This window comes from Haemaphysalis longicornis, unplaced genomic scaffold, assembly GCF_048455015.1.
Source record: "Haemaphysalis longicornis isolate Haplotype H1 unplaced genomic scaffold, Haemaphysalis longicornis Haplotype H1 scaffold_2, whole genome shotgun sequence".
NCBI lineage: Eukaryota > Metazoa > Arthropoda > Arachnida > Ixodida > Ixodidae > Haemaphysalis > Haemaphysalis longicornis.
The window spans coordinates 250,826,513-250,850,105 of NW_027526295.1; the positions used below are offsets into that span (position 1 = coordinate 250,826,513).

The 23,593-nt window shown below is 46.9% G+C and overlaps 1 protein-coding gene across 1 annotated transcript in view; it reads right to left on the bottom strand.

The window, feature by feature from the left end:
- Window positions 1-2,943: 2,943 nt before the first annotated feature.
- Window positions 2,944-23,593, bottom strand: part of Trpm (transient receptor potential cation channel, subfamily M) — a 266,832-nt gene continuing 246,182 nt past the window's right edge. Inside the window, exons 11-22 of the mRNA XM_077700146.1 lie at window positions 20,817-20,951; window positions 18,940-18,990; window positions 16,682-16,822; window positions 15,848-16,113; window positions 14,783-15,011; window positions 13,682-14,065; window positions 12,629-12,757; window positions 12,135-12,383; window positions 9,026-9,200; window positions 6,570-6,702; window positions 5,885-6,208; window positions 2,944-5,064 (exon numbers count right to left, since the gene is read on the bottom strand). Of these exons, the coding sequence (XP_077556272.1) occupies window positions 4,026-5,064; window positions 5,885-6,208; window positions 6,570-6,702; window positions 9,026-9,200; window positions 12,135-12,383; window positions 12,629-12,757; window positions 13,682-14,065; window positions 14,783-15,011; window positions 15,848-16,113; window positions 16,682-16,822; window positions 18,940-18,990; window positions 20,817-20,951 (3,255 nt within the window). The 3' untranslated portion in view covers window positions 2,944-4,025. The remainder of the gene's footprint in view (window positions 5,065-5,884; window positions 6,209-6,569; window positions 6,703-9,025; window positions 9,201-12,134; window positions 12,384-12,628; window positions 12,758-13,681; window positions 14,066-14,782; window positions 15,012-15,847; window positions 16,114-16,681; window positions 16,823-18,939; window positions 18,991-20,816; window positions 20,952-23,593) is intronic.

A 23,593-nucleotide genomic window follows, 5' to 3' on the forward strand; every position in this document is an offset into this window, starting at 1 on the left:
TGAAAACATATATGTACATTCACAAAACTTGGGAACAGGACATTTACAATTTTACGCAAAAAAAGAAATCCGCTGTAAAAAAAAGAGCGCTCGTGCGCTCTTTACAGCGATCGTCAGCGCACCGAACGTATTGCGATGATACGTATAGTATACTCCCAGGACATTGACTTCGCGTAAGATATACTAGACACCAGCCTGCAACGTACATAAGTACATGGGTGATATGACCGGGTTTTATTTGTAATGCTATCACTCCCCAAGCACCAAAGCACGTGTAAATTCAATGGATGCGTTCCTGTCTAGACCCACTAAAGAAGTTAGCACCGATAGAAGCACACGCCGCGGGCCATGGATCTGCTTCTTGCCTTGAAAAGGATATGACGAAAGAAATATGTAGTCTGCGAATGTTTTCTTTCTTTCAATCGCTACATGATATGTGTACTTTGAAGTAGTGTAGGGAACGGAGTGACAAAATTTTATTATTTTTAGATCTTTCGTAAGATGCCAAAAGGATATGTTTATACTTTCTTGGGATACAGTGATGATATGTGCGGAGTTCTGTCCCCAGAATTCTATGCGTCCTTTATACTTGCCGAAGCATCTAATATGACGATGGATTTTTTTTTTCGGAATCAGCTATTAGGCATGTAGCACAGCTCATAAGAGAGCGCAATAGGTGTCCAGTTTCTCCAGTTTCGCTCGCGTGATAAGGGAACAAACGCTGCTTGTATGAATTGTAAACAAAAATGGGAATGAGCTGTGTCATTTACATTGATGTCTTGGTGCGTTACTAAAGTTATTCTACGTCCCAAATGGCGAGCATCATTAGAAACTCAGACATGCACATGACTATTGTGGTGATAAATCGACATAACTCATCTAGATAAAATCACTCGCCTACGAAAGAAGTACACGTGAGTTTCTCATAAAGCTGGCAGTTGAACAAAATAGGGATCCTCCCCTAGTACGGGGCTGAACGCTTGTACCACGGCGGGTGTTGGGTAGACCCTCACCCTCAAACATTCCAATAATTAATTTATTTGGAAGTTTTCACTGAACCTGCCGTGAATAGATAACGTATATGAGGGAATTTTGGCTCTCAGGAAGCATGGGTGCACCAAGCACAGGAAACTTTACCCCTTCCACCCACGTTGCCATCTTTTAAACACACCCTGCCAAAACGCGATAAGCTGCTTTACCCTCTTTTTCCAAATACCTTCGAGAATATCCGCAGTTTGTGTGCAGATTCACTGTTTCTGACTTGATCGTTCTATCCGCAGCCTTGAGGAGAGTCCAAAGTGTCACACAAAAGTATATCAGATATCCGTAACGAAGAATTCTCCCTTCATGCGAATTTTTTTAGTTCATTTAGGTTTCAGTAGAAAGTCTTTATTACTATAAATTCCTGGCTTATATATTTAAGATTTGCCTTCTTTATTCTGCAATTTCTATTTTTGTGTTTTTCTCCACCGAAGACTAGCGAAGACTTAGACGCAACATAAAATCGTTGGGATCATGAAAAATTTAAAGCGGTGTTATTATTATTTAGAAGCCCAACGTTGGGCCTAAAACGCTTCCTCGCAGTGTAGACAAGTGTTCAGAATATTTAAACCAGTCTTAGATACCGTACAGACTTCATGCTCACTTCGTAAGGAGCTATATTATACGTTGTGCGCATGAAATATTTCGTATTAATGGAGAAATTATCACGCTATAAAGAAATAAAAAGTGACAAGCTTGTTACCTTCATCACCCATTGTGCGCATTCGATGTCAGTGGCCGGTGTTTGGTGGAGAATGGTATTTTTTGTTTAAAGGTTATTATTACAACTCTGCTCCTTTTATTTCGAAGATATAATCATTATTGTCTGCATAACTTTCATCTACATCATTAAAGGTGGTGTACACTGCAATAGCTACATGCTATTTGGTTATTTAATTTCATTTGTTGACACTTATTGCCTTCACGTAATGACATGCCGTTGTCAGTAGCAAATCGCGAGTGATCAACGCGGGTGGAGGCACAGAATCGTCCTATTAATCTACATATACAGGGTGTCCCAGCTATCATGCACCAAGATTTAAAAAAAGAGAAATTGCGTAACTCGAAGAAAACCTAGTGCATAATGGTTGCAGTACTGTGGAGAAGCGGAGAGTAATTTTTTCGCTAATGAGACCTAATTAATTATTTGTAATTAATTATCTAACGCGAGAAATACTGTCCTAATCACTAAAGTGTCAATGACGCACTTGTAGGTAACCACGAGGGGCATCTAACTGCGGTATTTTCAGCGACGAACTAATTGCGTACTCATTTATTCTGACTTATAAAGGAAACCCGCGAAATATGAAAAATACCACGTGATGACGCTTACGCGCGCATTGTAAAGCAGCGTCCCCAAACAAAGCTAATTGAAAGCAACTGCTTCGCGTGTTACCCACCCGAAGAGACAGCGCATCACCTTGATAATAGCATGCATGGAAGGAGCAGCAGCAGCAAGATTCGCGGGACGCGTGTGCAGATAAGGAACAAACTCGGTCACGATTTCTTCTTTATTTCTTTAGTCTATTTCATACTGGCTGACTCAGAGGCAGCCTGTTTGAGGGCGTTGCTTTACGGTGCGCGCGGAGGCGCCGTCACGTGGTATTTTTCATATTTCGCGGGTTTCCTTTATCAGTCAGAATAAATGTGTATGCAATTAGTTCATCGCTGAAAATGCCGCAGTTAGATGCCCCTCGTGGTTACCTACAAGTGCCTCATTGACACTTTAGGGATTAGGACAGTATTTCTCGAGTTAGATAATTAATTACAATTAGTTAATTAGGTCTCATTAATGAAAAAAATACTGTCCGCTTCTTCACAGTACTGCAAACGTTATGCACCTGGTTTCCTTCCGAGTTACGCCTTTACTCTTTTTTTAAATCTTGGTGCATGATAGCTGGGACACCCTGTAGAAGTGGTAAATTTGGACACTCCTGCAAAATCTTGTTTGTAGCATGACTGGTACACCGGTAATACGAGGGGAAACAATCAAAATGAGCCTAGAACGTTTCACTTCCCGTGAGATATGGAACACACGAAGAAACCTAGGTCTATTGCAAAGCCTACTGCGCCAAGCCGACCCCGACTGAACTGGTAAAATAATATCCTTAAGAACGATCGCACAACCATTTGATCCTTATTGCGGCATATGTTTGTGCTAACCCTGACTGCACCTCCAGGCGTTTGTTCGCCTTAAAAAAAAAACGGACGACAACGGAAGTTTAGTGTAAAGACAACGTTTTAACTTGAGAAAAGATGGTCATATTTCCCACGCTCCCATTGCCTTGCACTTACGCGTGATATGCTGGCTTGATCATTACAGCTAACGTCTGTATGAAGAACAACCGCAAGGGCGTTAAACATTCGCCGCTTTCAAAGACGAAAACGTGTTCATATTGCGCCGAGAATCATGTTGCTCCTTGCTTTGCAGCTGTTGTGCAGAGATGTTTTACTAAGAGTGTGCCACATAACCAACCCGTAAGGTGGTTGCCTCGTTAACAAATGTAGCGGACCGTAAATCGGACTTATGATATGATTATTGCATCGACGAAGTCAACTTGTATTTGGAGCACTGAGTTACCTCTAACTCAGGTTATTTACAAGGGCATACCTGTAGACTTCGCTTTAAGAGTTGTTAGTCTTCGCATTCAATATTAGCGGAGATTCGTATTAAATCGTGAGTTCTCATGAAGTTTTCAAATCACTTTGTAGCCCACGTGGCGGGCCTAAACTTTCAGACACCCATATGAATACCACTTCTGGCCCCGCACTGTGCGATAGAACTCTGGTACTTCCAGTAACAAACCTGAGTCATGTCGCCAACGCCGCCGTATCACATCCCACAAATCCTCGTTCGAGGCACTCTTTGAACAATGCACACAGTCCTGTCATCCTGCCTAGAAAATTGTAAGCGGCAACGATTCGTAAAAACCCGATGCACGTATTCACTCAACACCAGTAAGGAATATTTTGGTCGGTCCTTCTCATGGCTCAGGCAGGCTGGTTCTCCTTCGGCGGTTGTCATCGTCCCGAGCAGGCGTTACGCGAATCATGAGGCGTCTCGAGCCGGTGCCCACAATCTCCTCGACGTCCGACTCCTCCGCAAAGTCGCTGAGTTCTTCGAGCGAAGCGGCGTCGTCCCCCTGCAGGCGCCTCTGGATAAGTCCGCCCATCATCTGGTAGTCGGCCGCTTCGGCGTCCCTCAGGATCTCGGTCTCTGCCGCTATGGCTGCCACCATGGGCGTGGGCGCGGGTGACGTGGGGCTCTCGGGTGGCGGCAACAGGCACGCCGTGCTCTCCAGTTCGTCGGTGATGCTCGTGTATTCTCCGCGCAGCGCCGACAGGAAAGGCGCCCGCGAGCTCGTCGTTGCCGGCCGTGGTTCAGTCCAGCGGCTCACGCAGGACATGCCGCGCTCAAGGCGTGCGGGTCGTGTCGCTCCCTGATGCGGGTGCATATCACCGATATCTGGCTGGCAGACGCTCTGCCAGCGCTGGAGGTTTTTGCGCTTCTGCGAAGCCTGGTCGAGCACCTCGGTGGCGGCTACTGTGAGCTGGCGGCTGAGCCGCTGGTGCGCCGTCCGCCTCCGTATAGACGTCGCCCGGCGCCTGGCTGATCCCTGACGCACGAGAAGGTCTGGTGGCGCCGCAGATGTTCCGTCAGGCGCCGACAAAGCGACGACGACTGGCCTCTTAGAAGGTGCCGGTGGGATGTCGTCCGCCCTCATGATCTCGGAGGCCTTCTCTGCGGATAACTGCCGCTGCGGTGGCTGCAAAGGGGGCGGTGGAGGCGACGGGGACCTCGCGCCGTAGTCGGATGGGCTGGGCATATAGTCGCTCTCGGCTGATGCGCTCCGGCTCTCCTCTTCCAGGTCTTGCGTGTCGAGGAAGCGCTGCAAGGAGTTGGAAATCTGCTCCGAGATGTTTTCGAGCTGCGTGAGCCGGATGTCGAGGCTCTGAATGGTGGCGTTGGCCTTCATCTCCCATTGGTGGATGTCCTCCACTCGCTGCGACATTGCATCCACTCTGCGTAAAAAAGATTTTAAAGTCAAAATATTCTAGCCAGTAGCTATAAAAAAATGCAGCTCGTTAGATTAAGGGGCTTGAGCAAAAAAGAAAGCTAAGAAAAGTTCACTCTACGCGAATTGCCTTAAGGTTTGTCTTTAATTAACTCATAACAAACGCGCACATGGATACTGCTAGTTAAAGCACGGCACACTTAGCAGTTTACATCATCAGCAAGGTGGAATCTCTTATGGACCATTCGGTCCATGGTAAAGTCTAAAAGATTTTTTTCGCTATGCGTGCGACAGCGTTGTTTCAAAGCATACAGTGCCATGCATAGTGGTAATAAAGCTGTTGTCTGGTACTGAGAGTGTTCGGTGCTGAGCCGTTAAGGTGCCGCTGCCTTTGATGACAAAAATGACCAAATAATTTGCCTAAACTAAATTTCCATACTAAAAAAATTTTAACCTCCTAAATATACATATATTCTATCATGTCATTTCACACCATGTGATTTCTGCATCGAGAACGATCCATAACACTTTTCGTGCTCCATTTCTTTCCCGAATTCTCGCAACATTTCAATCGCTTGGCCGGAAATCAAGAATTTCTGTTTGAAGTCGAGAGCCAACACGTAACGGGAATGCGGTGATTAGAGGGGAAGAGTTTACGGAAAATAGAGCAGGTGCAAGCCACAAAATCACAAGCACAAACAAGAAAAACTCTTCAGACTTGTTCTCAGGAGATAAAAGACATGCAGATAGGCGCCATATGACGAGATTTCCAGCGCACGCAGCGTTCTACACGCACCATGTATGCACGGCATGCACGGTGATAGTACCTCTCGGTGGTGGCGAGCACTCTGTTCTCGGTGGTCATTTGTCGGCGGACCTCCTGCTCGCGGAAGTATCCCTCGACGCACTCCTGCTCAAAGTCGTGGATGCGCTCGATGTCCGGCTCGTCGAGGAACAGCTTGAGGCCGTGGTCGAAGGTGCGGCTCTTGCCCTTCCACCAGCGCAGGCCGCACTTGACGGCCAGGTGCGCGTGCGACAGCACGATCAGCGGCGGTGGCAGAACAGGCTTCTGCTCGTACTCCATCACCACCGTGAACCGCTGGGACTTCCACACGTGCTGGGAGATTGCGTTCACCTCGATAAAGATGTTGCTGCGCGGTTGGAAAGCAGGAGAAGGAGGGGGTGGGGGGAGGTAACTGTGAGGCATGGGCATGTGCATAGATTGATTGGGAAGACACTGGGCATCCTCGATTATCAGTCTCGGATCTTGTTTGGACTGCCCTGGACGCGATCGGGCTCCCGATTTTCCCTTTATTACTCAGGGACTATCGGTCCGGAGGCAGTCCTCGGACTGCATGCGGGCCGTCCAGGATCCAGGTTATCTAAATCGAGAAGGCCCACTGCAAACTGCGCTGCTACAGCAGTCGCACAATTACAACCACAAGCAGAGGCCTCCCAGTGTGAGAGGCATGTCTAGGCTGTGATATAAAATGTCTGAAAAAGGGGCCTTACTTGAAGACCGCGATGAGCAGATTCACGAGGAGTATGTTGGCAACCAAAAGGTAGACGGCCATGATGGCCGGGTTGATCCAGCTCCCCGGCTGGCATGTGTATTCGCCGGCCTGACCCTCGCTCTTACACACGGCTGCATATTGAGCAAGATGAACACATATACACCGCACCGTCAGAACTCCTTAGTAAATAATGCTAGGCTACATCTGTCACTAAAAAAGAAAAGCAGTCAACCATTGCGTAATCCTGGTGATGACTCGTGCAGCAGAATTTGGGGACTTACTAAGGACTCTGAAAGAAAACTTAGTTCGGCCCGAAGGGCCATGGAAAAGCAGAATTATAGGAGTAACGCTTAGAGGTAGGAAGCGAGCGTCTCGGATTATAGAGCAAACTTGTGTGGACGATATCCCAGCTCGAATTCAGAGGAAGTGGAGTTGGGCTGACAACTGACAACTATAGTAACGGGTCGGCTAACGAGAAACGGAAATAAAGGAAAGGGAACACTGATCAAACTCGATGGAGGAATTAAATAAGATTTGTTGGCAACGAACGAGTTGGGACACCTCATGATAGGAGGAGTTGCAAGTCAAAAGAAGCCATCCCGAAGAGGCCATAAAATAATGATGATGATGATGATTATTATTATTATTGTCATGATGATCTTTGTGCTGATTTGGAACAAGGCGGAACATGCTGCTACTCTAGAGAATTTCCTCAAAGAACGAACAAAGTTTGCCTGCGCGAAAAAAAAAACGAAGGATGGTTTATATGGCTGGAAAAGGCACCAGAATGCGTTGCCTGGTCAGCCTTTTGACAGCAAGCGCTATGATAAGCAACAGGGCTATCCGAGCCACCGAACCCTTGATGCACATATACTAGGGCCACAGTGATTGGGCAGGCGTGGCTCTGACACTTGTCGTTTCCCAAATAGAGTGGGGTAAGCCACAACCCTCCTTCCGGTCATCTATAATTTATCCCCCGCTTCTCGGCGTTCTGCGTGCAGCAGATCCTTCCGAACAGCATGAAGAGCTTCGCTGAATGATTGAGACGGTAATAGAAATAGAATCACCAGCAAAGCCTAGAAAATGGGAGGTAGGAACTATTCGCTTCCTTAACTACCAGAAGAAAAAAAAAATGGCGAAGCTTGCAGTAAGCCGCGCAAGGCTTGAACCATAGCAAAGCTGGAGGATTTTTTTCTTGTAAGCGCTGAAGTGCACTGCACCACGCTTTTCATTAGGTTTTAAAATGTTTATTTCAATGTTCCGTTTGCTTTTCACTCTGGTAGCAGTACTCACCGTCATATTCATCTATATTATCGTCTTCTCATGATGCTTCCCTTTCCTCCTTTCACCCAGTTTTGGGCAAAATAAAGCTAATATTATTATTATCATCATCATCATAATCATCATCGTCACTGGTGGGCCCCGATCGTTTTGTCCGCAGGTTTTCCCTTTTCTCCCGAAGTGAAGCGCGCCAGCACGCGCTAGGACCGGCGGCAACCGGCTTCGCGAACTGGGTGTCTGTAGCGCGAGCAGTGTTCTGCACCGACCTTGAGGCGCGGACGCGCGTGAACTGTTCTTCCTGATATTTTTTTGCGAGCCCCACGTGCAAGCCTGGAAAACGCCGGGCGCTCCTCGTAAGGCGCGTGTTCACATGTGCAGTAAACGGCGGAAGTAACTATGAGCCGGGGTTCTCTGATGACTCCGCGCACATTACGGCCAGCAACAACAACCCCTCTGTTAAAAAAAAGCAATTTAATTCTCTTGTGACGCCGCGGTGACATCCATCACCGCTGAAGTCTTGGAGACCAAATCAGACTTACGAGTTAGAAGAGAACTCATCGTGTATGTCAGGCTTGCTCATTCATTGTTACGTTTGCTTGTGCGGAATCATAGTGCTAAGGTGTTGTACCAAGCCGGTGTTTCTATTTCAAAGGTAACGGTCGGGACAGGGAATTAAGCCTGGCATTCTTCAGAATAGCGCGACACAGCAAGCGAGGAATGCCAGCGCAGGAAACAAAAATCTAGAGCACAAATATTTCTCTTTCATACCGAGCACGCAACAGGCTAAGCCCAATGGCGAATGCCCTAGAATAGCGTCGATATTTTTCATCGATCTTACAATGTTTTCGCACGGTCTCGGTTTCTCCAGACGGTAGTACGGTCTTCCACACTATTTGAACTTTTTTGGACACGTAGGTTTTTGCAGGTGCGGCGACCATAAAACAAAATGGAGCAATTAACCAGCGAAACGTAAAAAAACGCGTGACTACTGGCACAAAAATGCTGCCAGGAAAAAAAAAACACACATGAGGAGGCTTTTATTTTAGCGGTGAACTTACAAAACGCAGGTGAACCGTGCACTTAGAGCTCCATTTCAGTTCAAAAGCAAACTTTTGGACATTTGCGTCTCGAGGAATGGGCGATAAGCTAAACCTTTCTTGCTCCCATACGTACGGTCGATGCTGTCGGCGAACACTTCGCCGTAGATCATCCAGTAAGGCATGAAGAAGATGTTCTTGATGAGGCCCCAGGAAGCAGTTTCCTGTGGGTGCAGGATAGATTGCCTCGCCACGCCGTAGCTCATCAGGATGACCAGTAGGAGGACTACAAAGTACATCATGTTGATCACCTGTGAAACGAAGGAGATCACATGGCGCTCAACCCCGATAAAGTGTAGATCGTACGCGACAAGTCCTTATTGTCTATACGAAATTCAAGTAAATATTAGAATAGGGGCCCGAAGCGATCTGTCCACTCTTGGCAAATAGCTCGTTTGTTAATAAGCCGTTCAGTTCTTGTCGTGCACAGGGAAGATTAAAAGCCAGTTACTACACCCTGTATAAAATTGCTACAGGGCCAACAGTCGAGGATGAAGTCAGCCACAAAGGAACAAATATGGGCGCTGTGTTGCTTTGTATGCTACTCCGTCATCACCGGTCAGCGCTGTACCCGTTTTTACTTAAAGGGGCCATGAAGACTACACACAAGTTTGGTTAATTCAAAAGTTTGCTTCGTTAGAATCACGCTGACACCACTTTTAACGTAAAATTACCTGAAATAAGCTATATAATTAGGAAAAAAGGGAATGGCCATGCGACCCACTAGCTCATTTCCCGCAACAGGACCTATGATGTCATACCAGCCAGCTCTGCGATTGGCGGAGGCCGGCAAAAGCAAACGCAAATTAGTCAGCGCTTATAAGCCTACCGAAGGACTATTTGCGCCTAAATCTAGGGCACATCCTTTTTAAGCAATGAGAATGGCGGGACAAACAGTGGAAGTCGATGTTATGCAACACTTGTCAATTTATTTGCATTCATTGTTCCTGACTGATCATCATGCTGCTGCTTGCTAACTTGTAATGGGGTCGGGACCTCGTCAAGCTGCTCAAGCTTTTAATCCCGTACTCCTCCTTTTCAAAGGAAATAAAGCTGTTTGATTGATTGATTGAAGTTACTAAAGCACAAGTAAGCATAGAAGTACCGATGCGTACTGCTGTTGGTACTGCGCGCACTATGCTTGGTTTAGCTGCACAGGACTGCGGGGGTTTAAGGTTGTCTCAGACGACACTGGCTGATTGACGCAAGCAATGGTGTCTTACGTGAGCATATTTCTCAGGCGAGCACTATGTTTCACAAAACGATTATTTTCTCCCTGAACATAAACAAGGCAGGTTTAAATACGGCAAGAACAAACCAAAGGCAGAAAACGGCTTGCCTCGGTATGGTGGCACCATCTAGGTTCACTAACTATAAACAAGGCCTGGGTTGGTTCCTGTGATGTCATTGCAGACCCCTAAAACACGGTTTAACCAGAAAATCAAAAGTTTAACTTAACTTGATTAATTGCTCAGTAAATAAAACATAGTTTGCACCCGGAAGCGGTGGGGGTGCACTATAAAACATGAAATATTTCGGTCGAATAAAACAAACGTGTATTTGGTCTGCATGGCCCCTTTAAGTAAGAACAACGTTTTGTTAAACTTCTTTCTATTCTTCCAATGACCGGAAACTTTGATATAACAAACTAGCTGGCATGACATAACTAATGTAAAAATGTAATCGAAATCTGCCGCTATTATTGATAACACACGTAGAAAAAGTCATTATAACCAATGCCACCTTTATAATCATTGCCTAACGCGTGAGCGAAAAATGGCCAAACAGCCACTCTCCTGCTGACCTCTCCTACCCTTTCCCGCTCCGTAGCCTTCCTGCGTGATTTCTTGTACGCCAGCCAGCGCCGGTTCTCGGAAACTTTGCAAAATAGTTGAAGTTTTGTCCAGCGTTCCTCAGGCGGCTCTCCTACGACTTCTTGTTTATCACTATGGCTGTCTGTCTTGGTCTGTCGCTGATAAAAGCGCCTGCGCCAATACGGACAGAAAACTACTGGTGGGGCCGCAGGCTGATGCCGGCTTTGTGCGCTTACGTACTAGGATTACGGGCCCCGAAATTCAGTGGGGCATCCCCCCCTCGGTCCCTTCTGCGTTTCGGCCTTGTTTTTCCCACGCTGTTCGCACTCCGCATCGGTGCACAGTTTTAGATCTGAAGACTGTGCTGTAGAAGCACCCTTACAGCCTGACTGGACTCTCAACTGCATATCCTTTTGTTTTCTATAATCTCCAGAAATTTACAAGCACGTGATATTTTTTGGAAAGTAATGGTAGAAGTGAGTGCTTGAACAGAAAATGTGCACGCAATTTTTTTCTTTATTAAATTCTCCAGGGAGAAATATATGAGTAAAATACTGGCTGTACCATCCGAAAATATATGTGTTTGCTATTTGTTTACCCGATAATTAATATGTTCTTACACTACTTCAGTTCCGCCAAAGTCAGTCATCTTCTGAAAAATGCCGCAGGTATGAAGCGAGCAACACGTTGAACGGGATCCCCAGTGCGCCCCGTCACAGCTAATTTGTGAGCGAAGCGACTCTTGAAACCCAACAGGCAAGCTGACAGACAGACGTCGTAGAAGTAGGTGCAGCGTTCGCACCTCGCGAGCAGTGACGTAAGGCGGGACGTCCACCGGCGCGCGCCACATAGCGGATGAGTGGCTGAACTAAGCGTTCCTCCTGTTCCTATTGGAAAGCGGGCGACGCGTTAGGTGCTTCCGCGGCGTTCGTTTATACAGGCAGCGTTGTCATAACGAACCAATGCTTACCGCCTCCCAACTTCGAGCAAGGTTTGACTGTGTTGACTTCCTATACAAAACCACATAGGCCTGCATCTGTTTCGAACGCCAACATAGTCTCCATTTGAATTTAATTTGACCTTCCCAAGCAGCGGTAAATAGTTTGTCAGGCATGGTTTTAACAGACGGCTCATGTGTGTTCTTGTTTCTCACTTGCAACATTTTTTTCTGATTCTGTGTAATGTTACTCATCAATGCATCCATGCCCTATTTCGTCCAGCCCCGTTCTAGGTATGCGCCTTAAACTATGCTGAGCACCAACGAGAACATGTACATTTCTTTTCTTTGAGCTCATAGTTTTATTATGTTTTTTTTTCTTCACAGCGGACAAATTGATCAAATTATTACACGTAAGTAGAAGGGAGACTGACCATTTTCCCGATCATGGTGACGTAGGGGCCCAGGTACTTGTTGACGCTGAGGATGTCGAGGAGCCGGATGTACCAGTACATGATGGTGAGGCAGTAGAGCAGCCGGCCCTCGGCGTGTGTCGACGTGCTGAATCGCATGAACATCCCCACCAGGAAGACGCCAATGACGACCACGTCGCAGGGATTCCATTTTTTTGCTGCCCACACGAGTATCTTTTGGTTGAAGTTCTCGGGCTCGGACATCATTGCCTATCGGAACGCAAGAGTGCGTTTGTGTTTCACGCTCTCATTGTTTCAGTTTTCTCAGGCACATTGATGCTCAACATAAAAAAAACAAAATTACAGACAATGCGAAACACAATATGGACATGCGCCTCGATAAAATAAAAATATTATGCTGCCTCGTTTTTTTTATTCTTTTATTATGAGAGAGAAGTTAGCGGAAAAGCGAAAAAAGGGGGATGGTTTTTGGTATGACAGGGAGCGAGTTGTACCTCTCTGACTTTCTCCACAGCCAGAGTGACGATGTAGGCGATGACGTACACTTCCTGCCAGGACGGTTCGGGGCGCATTTTCACCAGAACGACGTATGTGAAGAAACAAAGGAAGATGCCGTAGGCGATCTGGAACATGGCGAAAGAGCAAGTCATATAGCGCTTGATATGGTTACGACCCACCCGTGATGCCAACGCGCTTCCGCGGCGTTCGTTTATTCGTTCAGAAAACATGTAATAAGAAGGCGAATAATCATAATACAAAGAACATTTATTGCGCATCCCCGTTGCTATCCGGGCATTACAATGCGCAGAATACGTGCTCCGACAACAAACGGAATGCTCTATAAGTGGCTAGAATGTCTATTACATTAACACTGTCGCTGGTATTATTGCTATGTAAGTGCCTCAAAAGGAGCGTGCTGACAATGAACAAACACCCACCCACTTTTTCAAGCCCCTTTGTGGTGTCGTACCAGCCGACATGCCCAGGCGCTTGTATACTCGTGCCAGCTACCTCCTGCACACTACTGAAAGCCTTTTCTGCAGATTACCACACTACTCCGAACGCTCGCACCTCTGTTGTCAACGCCTGCATAAAATAGAATTCTACCAGAGCTCCTGGTGGGGAGGTCACTACGGACCTCCCCATGGGGATGTCTGTAGCCTGGGGCACCACGATTTGCTGTTTTAGCCCGAAGACGCACGACGTGCGAGTTATACTAACGCTTACGCAAGAAATATTCTTAAAAATTTCCAGCGAATTTATTAGCACGGCAGTCATCGTCCGATGTAGAAGCGGGGAGCGTCACCGATACCACAATCTGAAACCTGCCTTTGTGCTCACTAAAATTACCACCGTCAATGGCAGGGACACCTTACTATCCCTCTTTTCTTTACAGGTTTATAGCATTACTTAACCTATAGCGTTAACAGAGTTCACCAGCGAAGCACCGGCTATGCGTCGTGCAGAAAAAGTTGCACTGCTCTAATATGATGATTCAGTTACAAAAGAATGGACGGGGTGTAGTGATTTTTGGGCGTTGCACTCACTGCGTGGCTCCAGAACTTGGTGACGGGTGCCGCGTAGAATTCGTATATCTTACGGCCCAACTTGAGGGGCCGCTTTCGCGTCCGTATCTTCAGGTAGGCAGCCTCGGTGTCCGCTGGAAAGAGGCTACCGTTCTCGAGCCGGTTGAAGACTGACGAGCACTTGCGGGACAGGGGTCCTCCGAGCGCATCCGGGTCCAGGTTGATGACGCCTGGCGGGTTGAGTACGCCGCCCGGCGGATCATCCAGGTCCGGGTTCGAATCCTCTTCGTCGTCCTGCAGGTCCAGGTAGTGTTCCTCCTCGGTCTGTGGCATGAGCTGCAGCTCTTCCTTCGACTTGAACTCCAGCCAGACGATCGTCGGCGGAAACAGGAGCCCCAGAATCACCTGCCGGAACAGACAAAGCGCGCAAGCGCCCACGCCACGAGGCGGCAAGTGTCAGGACTCAGGGTATTATCTCTGTACGTTAAAACGCTGACGGTGCACCGGAGGCATATTTAGTTAAAATTCAAGCAGCACGTTGAAGAGAGAAACCAATATAAAGCGAGAAACACTTCACACCGGAAGAATTTTTATAGACACAACTACAACGTGCAAAATTACAATAGCTGCGGAACAATTGCAGGGATCTTTGTCAAACCGGTGATTGAGCATAAATGCATAAACTACGTGGACAGGCTAAGCTGAAGTGATGGAGCTCGGCGTAATGGCTACGTTGGGTATTCACCCAGAAATCTCTTCACCCGCGCGATCAGGACACAGGAAAGGTCAACTAAACCGTCTGAGTGCGGAAAGAGTATCTCGCGACACGGGCGCAGAAAAGAATGTAACATAAAAGGAAGTAGCAAAAAACTATGCAAAAATCGCAAAGACTTCAACTCACAATATTCCCATGCCCGAAATATCTTCACCTTCACATTAAACATTCATTCATTCATTCATTCACGTTTTTTAATTATCCAACCAGCCTTCCGGTGCCCACTCTTCCAATTCGGCTTGTGCCGAAGCTTGTTGTCCCTGCTGTCCGGCATGCAATCAGAATACACGGGGCCGCAGTACGGTACGAAGCGTGGAGTGTTATTTCGTGGCCAGCACAGAACCCACCTTGAGACTGACGTTCTTGCGCGTCCGTAGCGCGCCCATCCACAACTCGGCGAGCAGCATCTGATTGGCGGTGTGGGCCAAGAATCCGCTGTGGTTGGCGGACACGGCGAGGCCGAGACACGTCTGCTTGCTCCAGTTCTGCAGCTCGTACGTGAGTAGCTGCAGTGTTGTGTTCTCGTCTTGCCGGTAGCAGTAGTCCAGGAGGTCTAGCGCCAACTTCTCGAACTCCCTGCGCGCATGCCGTCAATGCCGCGTTCATACTCAACCTGACATTGCACTACTCGCGGTTCTTATTCAACACCAGCAATTTACTAATACCCGCTGGTTTCCCCAAGAGGAGCTGTACAGTTAAGAATATTAACCGCTGAAATTTGTAGCCAGGACAAACTCTGTTCGTGCTTCCCTACAAGTTACAGAAGGAATGCTAACGACATGAAATGTTCCCAGAATACGGAATCGAAGGCTCACAACTGAGGCTGTTTGGGTAATTGCGGAAAAGGAAGCGATGAGGGCAAGATGCTTAGAGCCTCTAAATACTGCTAGGCCCCTTGCGGGAGCACAGTGCTCACTTTAAGATGTAATGCATTTTTACCAGCTGTAGTGGCTCAGTTCTATACCGAAAACATTATGAACTGGTTGTTCTGGGGCGCACAGAAAAGCGTAAACATCACTGGAAAGAATATGGTAGGAAGGCCTGTCGTGGCAGCTCTATTATCTAAGATCTTTATTCACAGCACGGGGCTACTACCAAAGGAGCGTATCGACATTATCGAACATCGGCTCAGGCGTATGCATTTGAAGCTGAAATTTGTACATGTGGACAATTACGTTGTCAATGTCAATACAACTTGTGCGCATGACCAAAGCTTCTGGTCGGCATCAATAAGCTGCTCTTTTGAGTAAGAGCTTGTATTCCACTGACTGCGGGTTACCGGGGAACAGGAAATTCCAGTTGCTTCATTTGCACGAGAGTGAGGTGCTCACATTGTCATTGGCCAAGCAAGAGTTAAAATCTCCGCGTTTACGTCACAGCGGTGCTGAGCGCCCCCGGCCGCGGTCTCTCACCGGGCGTTCTGCCGGAGCTCGTCCGAGGCGTCCGCCTCCAGGTCGTCCTGAGCGGCCTCGTGCGCCATGGCCCAGTAGAGGCGGCTGGCCACCAGGGCCTTGACGATGGCCTCTTCGCCGTTCTGCCACATGAAGATGGCCATACGCTGGCGCTTCATCAGCACCGCCCAGATGAGCAGTTCGTTGAACGGGTGCGAGAACGTCGACTCGGAACCTAGCAGGGCCGCCGAGGCCTCCGTGTTCAGTGCCGTGTGGAGAGTGGGGGCCTGCGTATACGGCGCCACTCGTTGCTTCGCTTGAGCAGGCATGTTTCCAACCGAATGATCGCACTGCACGTTGAGTGAAATAACATATGGTTCCTTTTAGGGACGAAGCACCTTATTACCTCGCTTTGTCCGCGGGTTGGCGTCCGTGTACACGGTGTTACGCATGAGCGAGGAGCATCGAATTGGATTGGATTGGATTGGGTTAAATTTAATTTATCGGAATGGATAGGTTTGGAATAAATTGAACTGTATCATATTGGATTGGATTGGAATTTTATATACTGTACACACGCGTTGTCACTCATTTACATGCGCGAGTGGGCAATGCCACGGGTGATTTACAGTAAGAACGATCCCCAGTGCTTCGCCCACTCGTCATGATTCACTTCGGGGAGATGCGTGAATTTTTTTTTCATAGCGGGGATGCCGCTGGTTTGCTATTAATGAATGCAAACGCAGTGTGGAGTTTATGTTTAGCTTCCTACTTAGCCACATAATACGTGCCCTAATGATTTGGTTTCGGACTTTTAACTCCAGCCTTTGCGGAAAGAAGGGGTCAATAACGTACCGTGGACATGCGTCGCATGACAGTGGAGTAGAGATTGCGGAACTTTCGTCGGCAGTAGGCGGACCGGTAGGCACCGCCCATGAGCTTCTCCACCACGAGACCGATGTCGTACAGCGTGTACCGGTAACCGGATGGAAGGTTCTGCGTGCACAGGGGACATTCCCGCTAAGGTCTGATATCGGGCATGGCACTTCTGCGAGAGCTCAATCAGAGCACCTTTGTTATAACGAATTCCACGAAACAGGCAACTGATTTCGTTAAAAGCGGGTATCATTGGTTCTTCCTGAACTCAAGTTGGGAACGCTTAAAAACTGCGAACCAAGCTAGAATTTGATTAGAGCGACATCGTTAGGACGAGGTTTTACCGGTCTGATACAATCAGTGTCCATTCATTTGCATGCGGCTAGAAGACCGTACGAGATTTCTAGACAGGGCCTCTCATTCCGTCTTGCTTGACGGATCCTGAAATGCAGATATACACTTCTGGCACATGGCACAAGCCGTGCAACCACTTTACAGGCGCTTTCGGTGTATAGAAGGGAAACTTTAACGTTTTGTATCGTAGCAGGCATGGCATATGACAACTTAAAGTATGCAATGGTTTACTACGGTGGCTGGCAGTTCTGCATCAAACATTTCCGTTGTGATCTTCGTGTTTGTAATTGAATGTCTGCCCTGTATTTGACTTTGATGTCTGCACTTGAAACACTTATTCCATAAAAAATAGTTACAACTTGAAAACACTAGTATTAGTACTGTTGGTTAAAATATGAACGAGAACTCCACCGTCGCAGAAAGACTGGTGCGACATTTATGAAAAGTGAAGAGAGACAGCTAACCTAACTTAATTTGGAACTGCGTGTTAGACGTCATACCATACACCTACCTTCAACGCCATAAATGAACCGAGGTAAAGACTGGAGGCGTTAAAAACTGCTCGAATAACGATAACCGGATTACTTTGAAGTGCTGGAATTCTTTATACGGACGTGCCACCTGGCATGCTGTTAAAATAAAAGCGAGAGAAAAAATAAGAAACAGCGCCGCGAGTAAGAGGACCCCAAGAAACTGGGTTTGTATAAAAAGACAGGCGAAACTAGCTGATGAAGGCACTTCTGAGCGGCCCGAGACATTTTTTAGGAGCGCGTTGAAGCGAAGCGAACCAGCGGAGCCGGAGGCGATGGCATTCAGAATTTCCGCCCCTTCAAGTTTTTCCTCTCTTCAAAATTGCTCGAGCCGCAAAATTCAGTTCTCCTGTATCGCCTCCTCATCCACACATTGATTTTGGGTTTCTTCCCTCCTCGCGGCGTTTCCCCATTCTCTGTTCAGTAGGCGCGCACTTTCGCCTGGCTGTGCACGCGACCGAGCTCACTATCACTGCCACTGGTATTTGAAGAGGTGTTTCTAAATGTCCAAAACATGCAGGTCTTGAAGTGCATAGAACACTGCCTTGGTAAATAAAAAATAAAAATAACGCGAAAATACCTTACTTGCTGTAAATCAGTGTTACTCAATTTATAAAGACACGTCGAAATACAAGCCCAGTCTCTGAATTGAATGAAACGAGCGTTGCAGGAGAGCGAAAAAAAGAATGATTATGATTACATCATTTTATGCGAGGGTACTTCCCCAGGAGCAAAAACTTGCGCAATAGTTGAACAAAAAACAAAACAGGTTCATATTATCTTTGTTACATTTTTAACACTATGTATATAACCGAACATGCACCTCCCCGTGGCGGTTCTTCGCAGTTTCCGAGGAGCGTTCGGCGTGAAGTATTCGTTACGAGTGCACCATCTCTTTTTTTTTTTTTCATATTTTCCACACAGTGGAAGAAAATAAAGTTAAATAAAAAGGAAGATGGATGAAGAAAAGGGGTTCTTGTTCAAGGAGAATTTACCGAAACATAAAATGATTGGAACCGACGCGCGCCTTACAAAGAAAAACAAAACCAGCCCTTGAAAACAATTTCATGACAACCCGTTACTGAATAAAACCAATCTCTGGCGTCGGAGCCTTGAATTCACCCGACAGGTGGGCTTCCCAATTTTACGGCTCGCGACACCGTCTGAGCGCTTGCGAAGACGTTGCATTTTCCTTCCAGGGCCGAACATTGCTTAGTTTTCTTGGTGTAGCTTTTATTGGGGTATTTGAACGTGTTACTGTTTTGTGCTACCTTGCCTCGTCTCCATAGTGAGTAGTTTCGTTTGAAAAGCAAGAATGGGGCGAGTTTTGTGCGTGTTGCGGGCGTTGCTTACCTTGCGTACTTCTTTGACCAGAAATCGAAAGGTATTGCTTGGGCCGTGTTTCTGCGGAGAAAGAGGGAGGCAGCGAGATAAAGGAGAGGTTCGAATGAGAAACAAACATGGTAAAGACAAAAGAAACGTTTTTTTTCTTATATCCGCCAGACGCCACTCCGTCTTGCCAAGTAGGCATCGCGATGGCTTTCTCGTTTTGTTTCGCGTGTCATGCTAGTCTTATTCTCTTTCCGTTGCAGAGCCAAAAATGGACTTAATTCTTGTTGGCGGGGACAGTGACTGAATCAAACCACGAATTAGACTACAGAGTGTTACGGTAGCAGAACTAGTTACAGTAGAATTAGATTAGATCAACTCCTTCCAGATGGATTGGTGAGGCGAATATCAACACCACAATAATGATTCACGAGTAACAGGTTAGAAATCGTGGCTTAACTTCATCTTTTATGATAAACTATCCGCAGCCTACAATGAAGCACCTTGTTTATACCTGAACTTTCCAGGAGGGAGATCTACTGGGCTGGCTGTTTGTTTCTTGTCGATAAGTGTCGTATAAGCAGTCTTTTCCTAGCACATCAGCGCGGAGAAAGTATATAATGCGTGAAACATTACCAAACATGTACTTAAGCATGGTAAGTATTAGGAAAATCGAACGGGCCTTCATATGCGGTGCCAACCCTGTATTGGCAGTGAGGTGTTTGAGTGGCGCCCTCAGGCTACTGACGTCAGCTTGGAGACCCCCGCTGCTGTCGTCTGCTGCACTCCGCTTGGGCGGGCAACAGTTTCTGTGCTTAAACTCGCCCATTTTCGCACTTCAACTTAAATCGGACGACGCTGAAACCAGCGCCCGTTTTCCCGAACGCGATAAGTGTGGGAAGGAGTTCTCAACTACAACTTTAGCGCTGTCTAGGTAATAAGTCGTTTGCCCGAAACTGATACAAACGCTCGGTTAAGGTAGCGTTATTGTCGGGTTTTCTGGCAACCGGCTTATGTGCCGTGGCCGTCTTCGCCTTATTGAAGCGTCTTATTCGTAAGCGGGAACTTAATCGGGAACTTATGCATACGGGCAAGCGGGCCCAGGATTGTCCCGTGAGCAAACAGTCGGCTGCATGCAGTAACTCAGCCTACATTTTTCACCACTTTAGCTGGTTCATGCCGCATAGTCACATGCCATTACAACGTAGAGTGATGATAGACTACTTTGGAGCATTACGCAAGGTTACAAAAAAACTCTTTTACACTCTGCTTGCGAACGGTTACTGAGAGGGAAATACCTTCTGGTAATGTCGAAACAACGTACAAAAGAAGGGTCGGGAATTCGCATTGGTCTTGCACTTTCCTGGTTGTCGGTTATCATAAGCTGGCGTGTTCTCCTTGTTTTAAAGATTGCTGATAGAGAAGCCAATCTCTTTAATATTCGTAGCAATACTAAGCTTGAACTCTGCGCGCTGCGCACGGGATACACTTCGCCAGGCAAGGTGGGAATCTAGCAATGTTTCGCCCGGAGTAGTAAGAGACAGCAAACCATACTTGACATACTGCCTTGATCACGTTAATGAAATTTGTGGTATTTTATATGATAAAATGTTGTGCGAATCAAAATCTTCGGCGAGCATCAAACGTCAGTCCAGCGAAAAGAAACAGCGGAGAGAGCGAGACCGATTGAAACATACAACAAATGCGAGTATCCCTAAGTCTACGTCACGCAGACGCAGTTCGCAGCACCGCCCGTGGTCGCGCTCAGCGCCAGTTGCCCTCGGTGCAGCCCTCCTCCCCTCCCCCACCCATCCTTGCCCGTGCACTTTCCGCAAACCGCTTGCCCCGCCATGCAATGGGACTAATTGCGAACGGCCGCGCGGGGACGCCCCCTCGCTTACAGTGCTGTACAGTTCCTCCAGACGGGGTATGGTGAGGAACTTGTGCATGCTGACCCCGTTCTCCAAGAGTATCTGCACAAAGTCCACCCGGTCCATAGCCAACGCGTCCATCATCGCCTGCTCCAGGGCTCCAGGCTGCGAGACACGGGACAGCAGTGAAACGAAGAAAAATACTGCGAAAACAACTTTTATCCTGTTCTGTGGCATACGGGGACATCGAATACAAATATACACATTTTCCATCCATCCATCCATCCATCCATCCATCCATCCATCCATCCATCCATCCATCCATCCATCCATCCATCCATCCATCCATCCATTCAAATCAATCAATCAATCAATCAATCAATCAATCAATCAATCAATCAATCAATCAATCAATCAATCATTTCTTCATTCCAGAAACGTACTGGAAAAGCTTCGGGAATGACAGCTATTTCAACACAACTTTAAAGGGACCCTGCAACACTTGCCATCGACTACTAATACTGTATTTTGGGATAAAGTCTATTGTCCCAGAAATCTCCTCCCGCAAGAATTATGAAAATCCGTTCACAATTAACGAAACTACGCGCGATGAAAAATCGCGCATAATCGTTCCCTCTCAACTCGAGCGCGGACAAGGCGACGAAAGCTGCGCGCTCTCTCCCGGAGAGGGGGGCGGCTCGCGGCGTTCTTTTCGGCGGCCTTCGATATATCACATGCCGGGGAGTTTTCTCCTTTTCTCCGCAACGCGGAGGGGCCTATTTCCGGTCTGGTGCCACAAAAAAGCAGGCATGGGTGCCTGCTCGCAAGTGCGCGCTCGGGCTGGTAGGGCGTTTTTGAAGCAATAAACGTTTGTAGTCGAGTGGCCCCGTTGACAGGGAAGTATTGAGCTCATCACTCAAACTCCCCGTGCACTCAAAACACAAAATAAACAGCAAAACTATGCCTACAGGTCCAGGCATATAAGAGGTTCGTACACAGCGATGACGACGACGGAAATGGGAGAATCTAGCCGCGAAGTTGACCAGTGACAGCCGATCGGGCAGCCATGGCCTATGTGACGTCCCTTAGGCCATGCATAATGAGGACAACTGAAGAGAGAGCGGTTTGTTTTTCCGCGTCTTTCACATCGATTTGCGCGCTCACCGCTTCACGTGCACGTGTAATATTTGGCTCAGGTATTCCTGGCAGTGTAATCTAAACGTCGCGCAGGTTTACTTGCACTGCTCAAAGAGTGTTGCAGGGTCCCTTTAAGCAGGCCAGAAAGTCGTTATGAGGTTTGCAGACGACCACTGAGACGGTAGTGATTCGCACGCAATGCAACAGGCAATGTTAAATCGTGGAATAAATGCAAATAGTATTGACTCTTGCCTTGAACGACGCAAAAATGAATTATGTTGTCCCGTGAGACATATTATGAGACTAATATGAATTTTACAACAATCGCTACAAAGAACACGATACACCTGAAACGAAATACCTGTAACGTCCAGGGAGAGCACAAGCCTTGTCATGCACAGGCAATGTATGCTACCAAAAAAGCACAGTCTTTTAAGTCAACGAAATAGCAAACCCTCTAGAGTGCCAGTAGTGGACACCTGGAGGAATTTTTTTGCGTTTTGGCCCTCTATTGGATACCCGCGTCCGGATAGCGTGCATATTCTTGCATACTTCGCCCAACGTAAACACCATAATTAACGCAAGAAGCGATGACATAATATACGTTGAGTTTAACCAGAGTAGGAAGACGAGACCAAAAACGAGAGAAGGAGGACTGCCGCAAACACAAGCCTTTTACAAGGTGGAAAAATGCGAAAGCGTCAGGTTAAATCTTACCTAGATGTGGTAGCCCGATTTTTTTACAATTGAACCATTAGACTTTTCTGTCCTTGATACGCATCAACGTTGTGCCTCTAAAGCAACATATTTGACGTAGTACACCGTAGCTTTAGAGTTTAAAAATGTTGTTCTGGTGCCTCAGCTGGTAAGAAATTATTCAATTCTACGGACCGGCCGTCTCATTGGCGTCGAAAGATCTCATTGGCGTCGATATTAAACAATCGTAGCGATACTGTGTTCTGTAGCACTTCCTACGATAACGGTAGATAAACTGAATAGACACTGTCGTTATTTATCTGTGGTAATATATAAACGCTGACAGACAACGACGAAGGTTAAAAGGCTCTCAAGGGCATGAAATGAGGAAAAGCTGCAGGTGACAACGGCATAACCATAGATCTTTTAAAGCAGGGAGTAGATACTGTACTGGAAAAGCTTGCTGAGCTATTTTTTCAATGACTAAAGGCTATAAAACTGCCCGTAGCCTGCTAATACGCCAATATAATCCTGATTCACAAGCGGGAGGACACTACACCCTTAAAAATACACGACCCATCTGTCTACTCTCCCCCTGTATACAAGCTCTTTAACAAGTAATAGTTCACCGAATAAGTTACAGTTTAGATTCCTATCAACCAAGAGAGCAGGCTGGGTTTAGGAAAGGATACTCAACAATGGAACACATCCAGGTAGTCAATGAAGTGATAGAAAAATCCGCGTAGTATAATAAACCTCTTTATATTGTATTTATATACTACGTAAAAACGTGTGAGCAGTAGGCATTTAAAAGGCCAGGGAATACAGGAGACCTACATAAGACTCCTAGATGACATATAGAAAGAATGTACGGGCAGGATAATCCTTCACAAGCCAAGCGACAAATTTCCGATACGTAAGAGCGTACTAAAGGGTGATACCATTTCATAAAATCACTTCGCAGCTTCTCTGGA